This window comes from Telopea speciosissima, chromosome 9 (assembly GCF_018873765.1).
Source record: "Telopea speciosissima isolate NSW1024214 ecotype Mountain lineage chromosome 9, Tspe_v1, whole genome shotgun sequence".
NCBI classification, from domain to species: domain Eukaryota; kingdom Viridiplantae; phylum Streptophyta; class Magnoliopsida; order Proteales; family Proteaceae; genus Telopea; species Telopea speciosissima.
The window spans coordinates 42,463,233-42,480,008 of NC_057924.1; the positions used below are offsets into that span (position 1 = coordinate 42,463,233).

At 39.5% G+C, this 16,776-nt stretch overlaps 1 protein-coding gene across 1 annotated transcript; it reads right to left on the minus strand.

The window, feature by feature from the left end:
• Nucleotides 1-723: 723 nt before the first annotated feature.
• On the minus strand, nucleotides 724-15,325 carry LOC122640481 (protein SRG1-like). Its single transcript, XM_043833696.1, has 4 exons — nucleotides 15,077-15,325; nucleotides 1,514-1,761; nucleotides 1,101-1,425; nucleotides 724-1,007 (listed from the first exon to the last, which is right to left on the minus strand). Exons 1-4 carry the CDS (start codon nucleotides 15,323-15,325, stop codon nucleotides 741-743), a joined length of 1,089 nt encoding a protein of 362 aa, XP_043689631.1. The 3' UTR covers nucleotides 724-740.
• Between the last annotated feature and the right edge of the window lie 1,451 nt (nucleotides 15,326-16,776).

Sequence of the window (16,776 nt, forward strand, 5' to 3'; positions counted from 1 at the left end):
TATTGGTAAGATTTAGAAGGTTCTTCTGCTGGAAGGCCTTGTTAAATGTGGCGGTGGAAGTGTTCCATATAATATACATATAAATTTTTTTTATAGTCAAGGATCTCAATGAATACATCCATTAAAACTAACAACGAAGACTCATGATTATTCTGAATATATATTGATGGTGTGTTCCTCGAAAAGAATGCAGCACTCGGATATGATCTCCATCGAATGGACCATCTCCAATAGCTAATTCTAAGCTTGAAGAAGAAAAAGACTTCTCCTTTTCTCTTTTCAACTCTTTTATTTTTTATTTTTTTTCTAATTATATATGTTGTACAATTTAGGGGTTCAGCCATTCAAGGTCCAAGACCTCATCGATGTGTACTAATTTTCAATACAGATAGATGCGATTTTAAATTAAACATGCATAGATTATTTTCATTACGGTCACACCAGAACAAATCTTCAACAGTTCAACATTATTTTCATTACACACTTTACCAAGAGAACGGAACCAGAAGAAAACCGAACCGAACCAACCTTCAACACTTCACAACATTATTTTCATTACACACTTTACCAGGAGAACCGAATCAGAAGAAAACCGAACCAAACCGAACCAATCTTCAACACCAAAGCAAACCTCAACTTTTTATTAAACATAACAACACATTGGCAAGTTCAGAGCAAAGTCCAACTTATTTATATGCTTATTAGCATTTAACTAATTACTGAATCTTTAAGTTATATCCTCAATTAGCACTGCCTTCCCCGTTTTGAATCCTCATGACTTCAATATAACCTTTTCCATCAAGCTTCCGAGAAAAGAGTGCTTTGAAATAATCTTCAACCCTTACTATTCTAAACAATGCTGGTCTACCTGGTCCGATCAAGCTTCTTGCAGGGCCCACTTCTTTATCAGGATTTGGGCTGTAGAATGTCGCCATAGAGAGTCGCTCTTTCTCTGAGTTCACTGTTGCCCTGTGCTCAATGCTGCGGTATGTCCCATTGCTCACAATCTATCATAACAAAGAAATCAAATCACCTATATATGTGAATGGCTGAAGACCAATAACATGAAGACCAAGACACTAAGAATATGTAGTCTTTACCTCCATGATGTCTCCAATGTTGACTATAAAAGAATCTGGAAGAGGTTTAATTGGAATCCAGTTCCCATCTTTTCTTATCTGAAGTCCTTCCATTTCGTTAAGTTGAAGGAGAATGGTTAAACCCACCGCATCTGAGTGTGGTGAAAGTCCAATTACTTGCTCTGGTCGAGGACATGGAGGATAGTAATTCATTCTCATTGATTGCATCCCATCACTAAACAGCTCTATTATCTCACCAGTCTCCATCTTCAGGGCTTTCCCCATCTGTTCCAATATGGCCATGGCAATCTTTTTCAGCTCCAACGAATAAACATCCAATGTGTCTCTGCAAGAGAAGACATTTTAGCATATAAATAGGTAGTTAATTAGCAAGTTTGAGAGAGAGAGAGAGAGAGAGAGAGAGAATTATAAACCTGAAAGGAAGGGGGAGTTTGGGAAATAATTGGGGCTTCCGTTGGTATGTTGGCTGGGTTACCAAGTAGAACATGTCTCCCCAATCAAGTTTCTGCTCCACAGGTACAACAAAGGCCTGCCCAAAGCCTTCCAAATCTCCTGGTTGCTGCCAGAACTTCTTTTTCTCTTCCATTGGTAACTTGAAGAACTCTTGAATCTCCAACTTTGTTTTCTCCACTAGTGAAGAGCTGACTCCATGGTTTATCAGCTGCACATTTCAGTCATTGTTGTTAATAAAACCAATTCTTATCTGTGCTTCTCAATATCTTTATCTTGAGTAATCTAAAATTGAGAGAAAAGAACCTATATGCTCCTACGTTGTAGCGTAATATAAATCAGTAACACCAGTAATCAAAGCTTAGGAGAAGAAGGATGCTGAACCACGATAGACTCAGATTAGAGATCTATAGTGGTCTATTCCCTTTATAGATAATAACTTACAAGTATAGTTTGAAAAGGAATACTTAAGGTAGGAAAGAAAGTAACTACTAACTCCTAACACCTACTAATAATTCCATAAAAAAAAAAACCTAATAAAACTTAAAGTAATAAAGCAACGTACACATAGAAAAGATGTACCCCAACGGTACACTTTTAACACTCCCCCTCAAGTTGGAGCTTATAAGTTACCCAGCTTGGAACAACCTATCCTTTACGTAGAAAAAAATAAGTGCTTCTTGGTAAATACACCACCATGTTGATCAGCAGAAGGGGCGAACAATCTCAATAAGCTTCTTCATAACAGCTCTCTGCACAAAGTGACAGTCAACTTCAATGTGTTTGGTTCTTTCATGATCGAAACACCGAATTGCTGGTAATGTTTATTACAACTTGTTTATCACAAAACATCTTCATATGTTGATTAACTCGAAACCCTAACTCTAGAAGCAAAAGACTTCAACCACATCAAGTTAGCTGTAGTATGAGTCATGGTTTTATACTCAGTCTCAGCACTAGATCTAACCACCATTTTTTGTTTCTTACTTCTCCAAGTGACAAGATTTCCACCGAGAAACATTCAATAACCAGTGGTAGACCTCCGATCTTCATCAGTACTAGGCTAGTCAGCATTAGAAAACCCCACCAATTCAATATTCTAATGCAGACAATAAATGAGCCCCTTCGTTGGAGCCCCCTTCAGATACCTTAAGATACGACAAGCACCCTCCCAGTGAACTTTTTTCGGTGATTTCATAAATTGGATAATAACACACACAACAAAAGAGATGCCAGGTCTATTAACAGCTAGATATATAAGCTTCACAACTAACCACCTATAGCACTGTGAATCATCAAAATCCTCACAATCTCTTGTTCCAAATTTCTGAAGCGAATCCATAGGAGTATCAATTAATTAGATGCAAGCATCACAGTCTCAATCAAGAGGTCTTACTCATGTTAACGTTGGGATGCAGCAATGCCTTTCTTGTTTCATAGTAACTCAATACTAAGAAAATATCTTAGGGAGCCCAAGTCTTCCATCTAAAAATTGTGCTGTAGATAAGATTTTACCTCTACAATCCCTGATGCGTAACCACCATATATGGGAATATCATCAACATAAACAATTAGCATAACTACTTTATAACCTCGACGGCGAATAAAGACAGAGTGATCAGCATTGCGAAAAACCGCATTGGATAACAATCACGCTAAATTTGTCAAAGTAGACTCATGATGATTGTTTGAAACCATAGCTTTGTTTAATTTACATAGTCGGCGAGAATTCTCCCTCCTGAGCAACATATCCTGGGGGTTTCTCCATATAGACCTCCTCCTGTAAATCAACATATAGGAATGTATTCTTGATATGTAGTTGATACAGAGGCTAGTCCATATTTATAACCAAGGAGATAAGAACACAAACCGAATTTAATCGAACAACCAGTGAGAAGGTCTCGACATAATCAACACCATATGTCTAAGGAAAACCTTTCGCAACCAAACAAGCCTTAAGCCATTCAATTGAACCATTAGGAGTGTACTTAATTATGTGCACCTGACGATACTGTACCAGATCTTACTCTTGGAAGTAAATCCATTGGAGTCCATATCTATCGAAAGTTTAACACATCCATTTCTGTGTCCATAGTAACTTTCTACCTAGGATGAGAGAAAGCTTCTTGATAAGTCTGAGGAATGGAGTTAGTAGATATGGATAGGGCAAGATAATGTAAAGGAGAAGGGAAGTAAGAAATAGAAACATAATTCTCAATAGGGTATGCAGTTGTAGCTTTGTGAAAATGGGGACCTTTGTAAAGAGTCAATGGTAAGTCAGTAGGAGCTTCAACAAGAGGAGTAGACCGGTGGTGGGTTATGGCATAGGTGATTGACTCTTTTCCACACAACTGATACACTTGCAAAAATGGAGGAGAGGATACAATTGGAACACCATCAAACATCACAAGAACCGACAGAGGTGGTACATAATTACTATTATTCTCAAAAAAGGACCAAGCATGTGAGGAACAAAATGGAGTGCTTTCAAAGAAGGTAACATCGGCGCTAACAAATTGTCGAAGAGTAATTGGGTCATAACATTTATACCCATTTTGGGTTCTAGAATAACCTAGGAAAATACAGCCTACTGCCTTGGAAGACAACTTATCACCCTAGGGTTGTAATATATTAGCAAAGAATACACAACCAATGCGATATACAACAAGAGAATAGAGAAGAACCAACGCCACTTGCAGATAGAGATGTAAATGGATATTAAAAACTTCGTATTCGATCCGCATTCGTATCCATTTAGGAGAATTCGAATCCGTTAAAAAATAATCGGATATGAATATGATAATCCCTCTATCCGACCAATTATTATCTGATTCGTTTAGCAATCCGACGGTAATAAATATTTGAAATATATCTCTGTGTTTGTCTATCCTTCTAAGTTACCTAATTGGATTTTGTTATCTTATTTTTATATTTTTATAAGTTAAGATAATGTGATTCTTTTTCTAGATTTTCTATCGGTTTATATATATTATTTTATACAATGTGTTACGTGGAATCACATATCTATTAAAATAAATACAAGATAAAATCAAAAGTAGAAAACGTGAGAAAATCAAAGACTAAGAAGAGCACATAGAAGAAAGGGTATTTACTGAACTCTCAAGTCTCAACCCTAACCCTCATCATAAAAATGGTAAAGATGTCAATGCTAGTCGAAAACTCGTATTCAATCCATGTTCATATCCATTTAGGAGAATCCGTATTAAAAAAAGCATTATTTTAAATCTATTCCAATCCGTCCAAAAACCAATAAGATATCAGAATCCATCCGAATATAATCGGATACGAATATGATAATGCCACTATCCGATCGAATTCAATCTATTTGCATCCCTACTTACAAAGCCAAGCTGAGATATGGCCAAGCTAGCGAAAGACTCCAGACACCCTTCAGCTATGAGCCGAGCATCTGTCTGCAACAACATGCGACACAAAATTTCTCCTGTGATGGGACTATCACCCAGTATAGAATCCCCTATAGTAATGTTCCAGTCCAGAACGAAACGTGATGGACCGGTCCCCTGCTGACTTTCCCTCAGATCCCTAGCATGACACTCCAGGCTTGCTCTCACGACCTCCCCATCGAGACCCTTGTCAGGGTCCTGCATCTCCCTAGGAAGCTCATTCCTTACCTACACTACAATGGGAGAATCCACCCTGTCGAGCTCAGCTTCCGGCCTTATAGGCGTAGAGCCCAACTTGCCATGCTCGTCCTCAGGCGTCGGCTCACCATCGAAATATGGCAAGATAATAGCTACCTCTCTGAACTCTTTGGTCAAACTTAGCTGAGCTACGAAATCATTCCTGGCCTATAACCCTCGTTCAGGAACACTTCCAAAAGGACCAACAGAGGCCTCAAATCCCATACCTACTCCCATCGACTGCGACTTAACATAAGCAGAAGACGAGCGGACCACATCGCAATCTAGAACCAACCTCCTCCTCTTATTCTTCTTCACTTCAACCTCAAGGGGGCCTGAGCCACCCCTCTTCTTCTTCCCAACAGTAAAAGCATTAGCTATAAGCATAAGACGAGCCTCGCTCCTTTGAACAGCATGCCTCTTACCCTCACCACCGCCAACAAGCTAGGATCTCCTTCCCTTTCCTACCAGCAGACTGCCCCACTACATCGCCACCCTCAAAAACTTTATCTATAAAAAATAACGGGACACCAAATTTTCAAGAACAAGAAAAACCGCATAAAAGAAAAATATGCCAAGAACTGAGCTATCACTGACCCCTAATAAGGCCGATCTCGATCAATATGCGACAATCGGTCAAACAAGGGTGAGGCACCCCCTTCACCGGATAGATAGCCCTCATATGCTCCTCCTCAGATTTAGTCAACACACTAGCCTTATTCACTTGGTTTATCGATACTACCTCCATCCAATGTATGGCAAAACCAAAAGAAGCCTCCAACCTAAAGAACTTGTTCCTTCAACCGTTGGTTGCCCTATTTGGGAGCTGAACTATCTTCACCTCCTTCCTAATGTGAGAGAAATAGTACGACGACAATGCCTCCCCTTGTGATTTCAAAATAAAACAATAGGGAAAGATCCCAATTGAAGGCATGATGCCACTCCGCCGACTTGCCACGACAAACCCAGCAATGCACTTCCACGCGTTTGGAGAAAGTTGCACGGGAGCAATCCAGTAGCGACAGAGAACATCGATGAACAAAGAAAGGAGGGGAAGCTACACGCTGGACATAAACATGTCCTCATAAGAAATACAACCCCCAGGCCTCCTCGACATCATAGTCTAGTTATTCTTTGGCAGAGACAACTTAAAATAGGCCAAAATCTGATACCTCGACCTAATCTTTTCTAAGTCCTCCTCCCTCAGTATAAAGTAAAAATCCCTGGGGCCCCTTGGGCCCTTGCTATGAGTACGAACCAAAGAGTCAGCTACCTCTAACCTCTTACCCCTAGGGCTTCAACGCGCTGTCGTGGAAGCCGTCAAAGCTGGAGACAACATGCAACCAAGAGAACCTTCAGAACCACCACGATCAGAAGATGAGCCACTACCCTCGCTCACGGACACATCACCCCTCTTATCAAACTCTGAAGCCATCTTCCTTGCCTTCAAACAAATAGACAACGAGCAACGTACTGTAAAGATAGCTGCACATCTTGTGAGAAGTAGAAAAGCCCTAAAGCACAATCAAGAAACACTCAGATGATAACTTGCAAAGGAAGAAACACTCACGAAAGAAGAAATACACATATATACGTTTCTCAAAAGCAACAGCCCCGGATCCAACAAAAAATAATCCATAGTAACGCACGACCCAGATCATAACTTCTTTCAAATCAAAAGACCAAAAGCACCAACATTTATTATCGAAAAGACCCAAAAAGTCAACACCGTCACGACTACCAATAAAGTTAAAAAACTTTATAACCATCTGACAATAGACAATAGAGAAGATCCTTCATGAAATAAATATAGATGGCCTCACCGTTGGATGAGAATATTTTACTCCATCGACCCACTAGAGCGCCTCGACGGAGTAGGGGACTTATATGACACACATGCTACGTCACACCCTTACCTCGAGCCCCATAACTTTTTCAAAAACTTTGTCTTACTCCATTGACTCTTCATAAAGACTCGAAAGAGTGGGGGACTTATGATATAGCTCATAGTCAACCTCCAATGCCAGCCAAACATGTGTAAAGAGTTTAGGCTAGGAAACCAACCCAAGGGAAGAAGCATCCATGGTCCAACCGGATTCTCAACTATGATCTCACACCCAAAGCATGCACAAACAAACTTTACATGTGGACCACCAAATGCGCATTTACTGATGAACACTGACAGTTTGGTTACAGGTCCCCAAATCGGATCGCCAACCTGTCTTGGAGACTATGTAACGCTAAAAAGGCAAAGGGGCATCAAAACCTTAGGTTTTGGCCATTAGGAAAAGCTCTGAGACCAAAGCCCCCATCTCTGGCCCCGTTGACTGTTGTTTGATCCCAAAATCTGACTTAGGTATCAGAGAAATCTCCCCTGGGACACATCCTAGGATGTTGACGCTCCCTGTCTTCTGGTTCTATTGTTATGTAGGCTTACATTGGACGGGAACAGATCAGAGGAAGGAAGATTCTGGCATCAACACAACCATTTTTGTTTAGTGCTATTCTCCCAAAAGTGTTACGAGAACAATGAAGCAACTTTTTTGTGCTTCTTCATTACTGTTTCTTTTATTTTCCTGATGAAATTGAGACGTACAAATGCATTTTCACATTTTTTTAATTCCACCCCCACTGTTGGTGGGGCCCAGCCCCAATTAATGTCCAGCCCATATGGACTTCTTTAGTTCGGTCAAGCGGTGGAATTTGAATCGTCTAAGGGTTTTGGGTGGTGGAACCTAAAGAGCCTTTTTTTCAGCTTTTGTTTTTCTTGCTTTTGGTTTTCAATTTTTGGCCGTGAGTTCTCAAGAGAAGAAGCATCGATTTTACAAAAAATCAAGAGAAAGAAAGAAAAGAAAAGGAAGAAGAGGAGAAGAAGGAGAAGGAAAAAGCAAGGAGCTTGGGATCTGTTTTGAAGCCTTATGTTTCTACTACAACTTTGAGATCTCTACAAAGCAAGGAGACTTTGTGAGACGTGGTGTTTGTGGTGAGAACTTGGTTTGACTTCTTTTGAGTTAATCCCCTTTTTGTATTGTCTCCAATTGCTTGTACATCTCAAGTTTGGGCAAAAACTTGAGAGAATCATTATTCCTATTTTTCTCATAGTGGATTAGTGCAAGATTTGCCCCGTAGTTTTTTCCCTTTACATTGGAGGGTTTTCCACGTAAAAAATTCTTGATAATTTTGACATTGGATTATTGCTTTCTCAATACAGACTAGACAAGTGGGTTTCATTAATCTCAACAAGTGGTATCAGAGCTGCGGTTCTCAGGTTGATTTATTTACAGTGTTTGGTGTGTATTAAGATGGAAGAGTCATCTAGTACGATGATTAAACTCACTGGTCCTAATTATTCAATATGGAAGCCCAAGATGGAGGACATTCTTTATTGCAGTGATTTGTATGATCCAATTGAGGGAATTGAAGCCAAACCAGAAAATAAAACTAAAAAAGAATGGGACAAGATGAATAGGAAAACCATTGGTACTATCAAAAAATGGGTTGATGATTGTGTGTGTCATCATGTTGCCAAAGATACCAATGCCCAAGCACTTTGGAAAAAATTGGAAAGTCTTTATGAGCAGAAGAATACACAAAATAAATTTTTCTTGATTAGAAAACTTGCCAATTTGAAGTTTAAAGAGGGACGTTCTATTGCCGAGCATTTAAGTGGTTTTCAAAGTTTAGTAAATCAGTTGGCTACAGTGAAGATGACTTTGGAAGATAAACTGTAAGCATTACTACTATTGAGTTCTTTACCTGACACTTGGGAAACCTTTGTTGTTTCACTAAACAACTCTGCTTCAGAAGGTGTGTTATTACTGAGTGTGGTAAAATATAGCATATTCAATAAAGAAACTAGAAGAAAAGATAGGGGTTTGGATAGCTCACAGGCTCTTATCACAGAAAATAGGGGTAGGAGTAAAAGTAAAGGACCAAGAGGTTGCAGTAAATCCAGAGACAGGTCAAAATCCAGAGAAGGCAGAAAATGTTATCATTGTGGTAAAGGTCACTTGAAGAAAAACTATTGGGAATTGAAGATGGAACAGAAAAATGAGAAAACTCAAAAGAATTCAGATGATAAAAATACTACAGCCACTGTCTAATTCTGAAGAATTGGTGGTGCTTTCTTTTGATGAAGAGAAATGTAATCATGTTATAGACCATGATGTTGAGTGGGTTGTTGACTCAGCTGCATCCTTTCATGCCACTTCCACAAAGGAGTTCTTCACTCCCTATAAAGCAAGAGACTTTGGGAATGTGAAGATGGGAAATAGCAGCTACTAAAAAATTGATGGAATTGGAGATGTGTGCCTTCAGACTAGCATTCGGTGCACATTAACTCTGAAGGATGTGCGACATGTTCCAGACAGTCGCCTAAGTTTGATCTCCGTCAATGCTTTGCACCATCTCGGATTTGAGAATCATTTTGGCAATGGAAGATGGAAACTTGCCAAGGGATCACTGGTACTTGCTAGAGGAGAAGCATGCCACACACTATATAAGACATACATGAAGGTGTGAGTGGATGGGCTGAATGCAATAGATGATGATTCTTCACCATGTTTGTGGCACAAGCAGCTGACTCACATGAGTAAAAAGGGGTTGCACATATTGGCAAAGAAGTCTCTCATTCCTTTTGCCAAAGGTATGTCATTAAATCCTTGTGATTACTATTTGTTTGAGAAACATCATAGAGTATCTTTTAATAAGTCATCTGTTAGAAAATCTAATGTGTTAGATTTGATTTACTCTGATGTTTGTGGTCCCATTGAGGTTGAGTCACTAGGTGGCAATATATATTTTGTTACTTTTATTGTTGATACTTCATGAAAAGTGTGGGTGTATTTTTGGAGAACAAAAAATCAGGTATTTCAGCACTTTTAGAGATTTCATGCCATGGTGGAAAGAGAAACATTAAATCAATTGAAGTGTCTCAGAACTAATAACGGAGGTGAATACACATCCATTCAATTTGAAAGCTACTGGTCAGAGCAGGAAATGCAACATGAGAAGACAGTTCTTGGTACCCCACTGCATAATGGTGTGGCTGAGAGGATGAATCGCACCATTGTTGAAAGAGTTAGATGCATGCTAAAAATGGGTAAGCTGCCTAAGCCATTATGGAGTGAAGTTGTTCGTACTGCCTGTTACCTAATCAACAGATCTCCATCAGTGCCTTTGGGTTTCGATACTGCAAAAAAAGTGTGGACAGGTCAAGATGTTTCATACTTTCATTAGAGGTATTTGGTTGCAAAGCTTTTGTACATGTGCCCAAAGAACAAAGGACAAAGCTTGATGATAAAGCAGTTCCATGTGTGTTTGTTGGCTATGGAGATGCAGTGTTTGGTTACAGGTTATGGGATCCAGAGAAGAAGAAAATGATTTGAAGCAGAGATGTGGTTTTTTCATGAGAATGAGACTTTGGCAGATTTTGAGAAGACTGCAGAGCCTAGGGTCAAGGCTTATGGTGCTCCAAACCCCACACCAGTTTCTTCTCCATCAGATAGTATCACAGATAGGAGAGAGGTGCAAGAAGAACATGGTGATTATGATGAGTTAGAGACAGTTGGTGATGAAGATATGCCAGATGCAGAAGGTGTTGAGCAGGGGGAACAGCCCCCTCCACCAAAGATTACAGAACCTCAGGTCAAAAGGTCTATATGAGGGAGCCAACAATCAATCAAATATCCCAGTTCTGATTATATTTTACTTACTGATGAGGGGGAGCTAGAAAACTTTCAAGAAGCACAATCTCATAAAAAGAGAGACAGTTGGATCAAGGCAATGCATGATGAGATGAGTTCTTTGAAAAAGAATGACACCTATGATTTGATGGAGCTTCCAAAAGGAAGAAAAGCATTGAAAAACAAATGGGTATTCAAACTCAAGAAAGATGGTGAAAAACTGGTGAAGTACAAAGCTCGATTGGTGGTAAAAGATTTTGGTAAGAAGAAAGGAATTGATTTTGGTGAGATCTTCTCTCCAGTTGTGAAGATGAGTTCCATTCAAGTTATTTTGGGTTTAACAGCTAGACTGGATCTTGAGTTGGAGCAGTTAGATGTAAAAACTGCTTTTCTCCATGGTGTGTTGGAGGAAGAAATATATGTGGTTCAGCTAGAAGGATTTAAAGTGAAAGGGAAAGAGCATATGGTTTGCAAGTTGAAGAAAAGCTTGTATGGATTGAAACAGGCGCCAAGGCAGTGGTACAAGAAATTTGATTCATTTATGGTGGACCACAGCTACACAAGAACTTCTGCAGATCATTGTGTTTATTTCAGAAGATTCTTTGATGGTAACTTCATTATACTTCTTCTTTATGTTGATGATATGCTATTATAGGACAAGATTGTAAGATGATTGGCAGGTTGAAAGATGAATTGTTCAAGTCTTTTGACATGAAGAACCTAGGCCTTGCAAGACACATTTTAGGAATGCAGATTGTTCGTGACAGGAAAGCAACGAAATTGTGGTTGTCACAAGAACAATATGTTGAGAGGGTCCTTGAGAGATTCAATATGAAAGGTGCTAAACCAGTTAACACACCTCTTGCAAGTCACTTTAAGTTGAGTAAGAAGATTTGTCCCTCCACTGAAGAAGAAAAAGAAGAATTGACAACTATTCCTCATTCATCTGCAGTTGGGAGCTTAATGAATGCAATAGTTTGCACACGTTCGGATATTGCCCATGCAGTTGGTGTGATGAGCAGATGTTTGTCTAATCCTGGTAGAGATCATTGGGAAGTAGTGAAATGGATCTTCAGATATTTGAGGGGTAGTTCCAAGTTGTGTTTGAGTTTTGAAGGTTCCAAACCAGTCATGGAAGGCTTTACAGATACAGATATGGCAAGTGACCTTGATGGTAGAAAATCCACTTCAAGGATTTTACTTACTTTTGCAGGGGAGCTATGTCATGGCAGTACAGACTGCAAAAATGTGTTGCTCTATCTACAATTGAAGCTAAGTATATTGCTGCTTGCCTGCTACAGAAGCAGGAAAAGAGATGTTGTGGATGAAGCATTTTCTTGGTGAATTGGGTTTGAAACAAGAAAAGTATGTAGTATTTTGTGATAATCAGAGTGCTATGGACTTGAGTAGGAATGCTATGTATTATTCCCGCATGAAGCACATTGATGTGGGAAATCATTGGCTACATGAAGTTGTGGAGAAGCATTTTCTTCGGCTTAAGAAGATTCATACTAAGAAGAATCCTTCAGATATGATGACCAAGGTTGCTCCTAGGGAGAAGCTTGAGCTTTGCACAGCTTTGATCGGGATGGACTCCAAGTGAGGAGTCGTGTGGTGGATCTCCTTTCTCATGGGCTAGAGGGGGAGATTGTTGGTGGGGCCCAGCCCCAATTAATGTCCAGCGCATATGGACTTCTTTAGTTTGGTCAAGCGGTGGAACTTGAATTGTCCAAGGGTTTTGGGCGGTGGAAGCTAAAGAGCCTTTTTTCGGCTTTTGTTTTTCTTGCTTTTGGTTTTTGGTTTTTGGCCATGAGTTCTCAAGAGAATAAGCATCGGCTCTACAGAAAATCAAGAGAAAGAAAAAAGAGAAAAGGAAGGAGAAGAAGGAGAAGGAAAGAGCAAGGAGCTTGGGATTTGTTTTGAAGCCTTGTGTTTCTACTGCAACATTGAGATCTCTACAAAGCAAGGAAGCTTTGTTAGACGTGGTGTTTGTTGTGAGAACTTGGTTTGGCTTCTTGTGAGTTAATCCCTTTCTGTATTGTCTCCAATTGCTTGTACATCTCAAGTTTGGGCAAAAACTTGAGAGAATCATTGTATTCCTATTTTTCTCATAATGGATTGGTGCAAGATTTGCCCCGTGGGGTTTTCCTTCTACATTGGAGGGTTTTCCACGTAAAAAATTCTTGGTATTGATTGTGTGGTTGTTCTCTTGCAATTTTATTTCTCTTATGTGCTTGGTTAAATTTGCTTGATAATTTTGACATTGGATTATTTCTTTCTCAATACACAATAGACAAGGGGGTTTGATTAATCCCAATACCCACCTCCAAAAAAAAAAAAAATGAAAATACTTGGTAGGAATTTACCAAAGATGTCGGCTCAGGTTTTCATACACGTAAGGGCGTGTTCTGTTGAAGGTTTCTGAGGAGTTGGATTTGATGGGATCTGGATTCCGTAATTTTTTTTTCGTGTTTGGTTTCTCGGAACACGGTTCCGTGTTGAATTCCAAGAATCCACAGGAATCCATTTTTCTGTGTAACTTGAGAATCCACTAGAATTCACCCCAAGGGGTAAATTCTAGTACGAATCCACACAAGTCCATTTTCTCGAGTCTCCTTCAACCTCTCTAGGAGTGCAGCAAGATTGGGAAAACGCAGGTCTCCTTCACCTTTGAGTTCGCGCAGGTCTCCTTTACCTTTGAGTTCACGCAGGTTGGAATAGGAAAAAGAAAAAAGGGTTTTACACTGGAGAGATTGGGAAAACACAGAGGTGCTCGGTACTCTTGAGTTGCAGAAGATGAGATTGGGAGATGAGGTTTAGTTTGAAGTGGAAAATCCTAAAGACCTAAACGAAAGGGGAAATTGGAGGTTAGTTACCTCTTTATTATCTAGGTTTTGTTTTAAATCTATTTTTTTTTGATGGGTTCGTTAGAACTTCCAAAACTTACAACGTGGGGTGGGGGAGATCTGTTTTAGACATTTGATTTTGATCTGCTTTTGCGATGTTTCTTGGACTTGATTTTGAAGAAAATAGAGGACGACGGAAGAACCCACATTCTTTTTCGTTGTTTTGTTGATTTATCTTATTGGTTTTTTATTTGCAGGTTCCTGGGTTGTTTGTAGAGTTGAATTTCAGTTTCCCATCTTCTTTAGAGAGAAGCTTCGAGGGACAACTACCATTCTCTTGAAAGAGTTCTTAGCTAAGTACGTCAGAGGTTTAGGTATTTTGAAGCAAGGAGGACTGGAGGAAGTGGGTAGCTTCCAATAACGGCAACAGAAGAGGCATGTGGATTGCAGAAAAAAGTACTCTGCTTAAATCGGGGCTTTCAACAGGTCATCAAAACTTAAAAGTTTAGTTTTGATCTTCTAAATCTACTTTGGGGAAAGAAGACATTTTTTTTTTAATATTCGTGTGATTGGATTGTTCATCGAGGAAATTTAGTTGCTCCCTCCAACTGATTTTGAAGGTTATTGTTTGTAGCAGTTCTTCTTGAACTCTAGATGTTCTATGCTTGGATGTTCTCTCTGTTAATTACTTTGTTGATGTTGGTACTTGTTTTTTGAAGTTCAATCTAGATTTTTATTGCATGAAAACGGTTTTGAAGGGGAAGATCGCTGTTATTCTGTGTTACATTGGCAAATTTCCTTCTTTTTCTCTTAAATTTTGTAATCTCATCTCATATTGGAAGAGAAGGGTAACCAAACAGTTTTACAAATGGATTCAGAAGGATTCCATCTGACAGACTCAGGGTAACCAAACAGTTTTTGTTCTCAACTACGAATCCACATGAACCAGATCCAAAATCAGAATTTGACTCCTTAAAAACCTTCAACCAAACACGCCCTAAGGGTTTACATATGGAATTACTCACTCTCTTGGATTCCATATGTGTGCCTTTAGGCATAGAGCGAGAATGGTTCGTACGAGACTTGAGCTAGTCCCTTTACCAAAGGGGGGGGGGGGGCTAAGTGCCAAATGATTTTAGTTTAATTCTTCTCACTAAGCAGTATACTAGATCAACCATGACTTGGTATCCCCCCCTTTTTTTTTTTTTGTTTCTTTGGGGGTGGGTTAGCTTCCTAATTTCTATATTTGAGTCATACCTAAAATAGGAGGATAACTTGAAAGTTTCTGAAACTCTCGCATGAATCATAGAGATATGAAAACACTAATCACTTACTTGGAAGAAACCCCATTCTTGACAAGCAGAGTGTAGCCTCGTCAGTTCTGAGTCCATGGATTCTACCGAGAGTAGTTTCTGCAAGTTAATTACAGGGACTGCAGGGAGTGAGACAGCATCAGAGATGATTGGAGGATCTTGATCAGGACGGATGTAGCGGAGTGGAACACTGTTGATGGGTTCCTTGATCAGCACCTGAACGCTAGGTACAGCCAGTGATCCTCCAAAAGTGACCGGTTTGGGAGCCATTAATAGTTATTATGCTCTGCAATACCCAAGACTGGATCGAGAAGTATAGAATTTTCTCTCTTCTTTTGAGCTCTTCAAGCAGTAGAAGATTAAGTAAGACGAATAGACAAACCTACGACCAATGCAACCCTATTTATTATCCGATACTTCTCTTGTGAGAAAGAGGTTTGGCCTCTCCAAATTAGTCAATACTTTCCTATATTTTCACCATCGTCTATCTTATATTCCTTCGTCAAAATAGGTAAATCAGGGATTAAAATCCTCTACAGAGCGGGCATCTTACGTTGCACTGTAGTGCAGGCCTGAGAGATTGACACGTAGAAGAAACTTCATCCAATAGTGTAAACTTGATGCATGACAGTTTTTTTTTCTTCTCGAACTTGGCACTGTTGGATGTCGCGTCTTTCATGTGTCGAGTTCTCAGGCCTGCACTGGAAGAAGCTTTATCCAATGGTGTAAGGAAGTGTTTTTTTTTTTTTCTCAAGCTTGACACCATTGGATATCGCAACTTCCATGTGTCGAACTTTCAGACCCACACTGCAATGCACCGAAAGACTAGGCCCAATAGAGGATTTTTTTCCGTAAACCAGCCAAGACTTGCACGTACCATATGCTCTCATAAAAATATATTCTTAAAAGAATATCCAAAAACATAGCGAAACCACTAAGTCAAAAGTTCGGGTATTGCTGGATTTAGAGGAAATCTCCATTTTCCTTGTTTATTATTTTTTTGTGTTGTTTTCCCTTCACAGGTATTTTCTTCAGAATAAAATGTCATCCAACCACCAACATGATCCACTAATGCGAATAATACCCCCACCAATTTTCATGTCTTTTTCACCAACCTGTCGTGTCACGGTTCTCGTATACAATATAAAATTAAGGGATGCACATGTAAGATTAGTCAAGTAATCGGCTGATTACTTACTCAATATGAGAAATAAATATGGCCTTCGTACGAGGCAGCTAAAGCAAGGACTTTTTGAAACCGATACCAACAATTCCAAAGATGGCAAGCTCTTTGAGAAACAAGCCGCACAATCGTTGCTGAATCAGAGTTTTTATGACAGCCCGAGATATCCAAGTCAGCATACATTCTATGCCCATCAAGAACAAACTCTCATCTTTGCCATTGAGTTGGTGCAAACACCAAAACATTTTGAAAAGGCCGTTAGTAATCTCCCATTGTGGTCACAAATAATCCCCCCCCCTCCACTAATATAATCCACATTTAATTTTACCATATTGAAAGGTGGGAACCAATAGATTGGTACCAGGAAATTTTGCTTTATTTTTGGAGGGATCATATGAAGAACTTGGATGACAAGGCTATCCTTCATCGACATCAATTTAGTGAATTTTGAAGGATGAAGTGTTGGATTTATGTGTCCATCAAATCCGGTTCGGTCCGGTTCAATATGATTTTATTTTGTATTGAATCTTTATACATT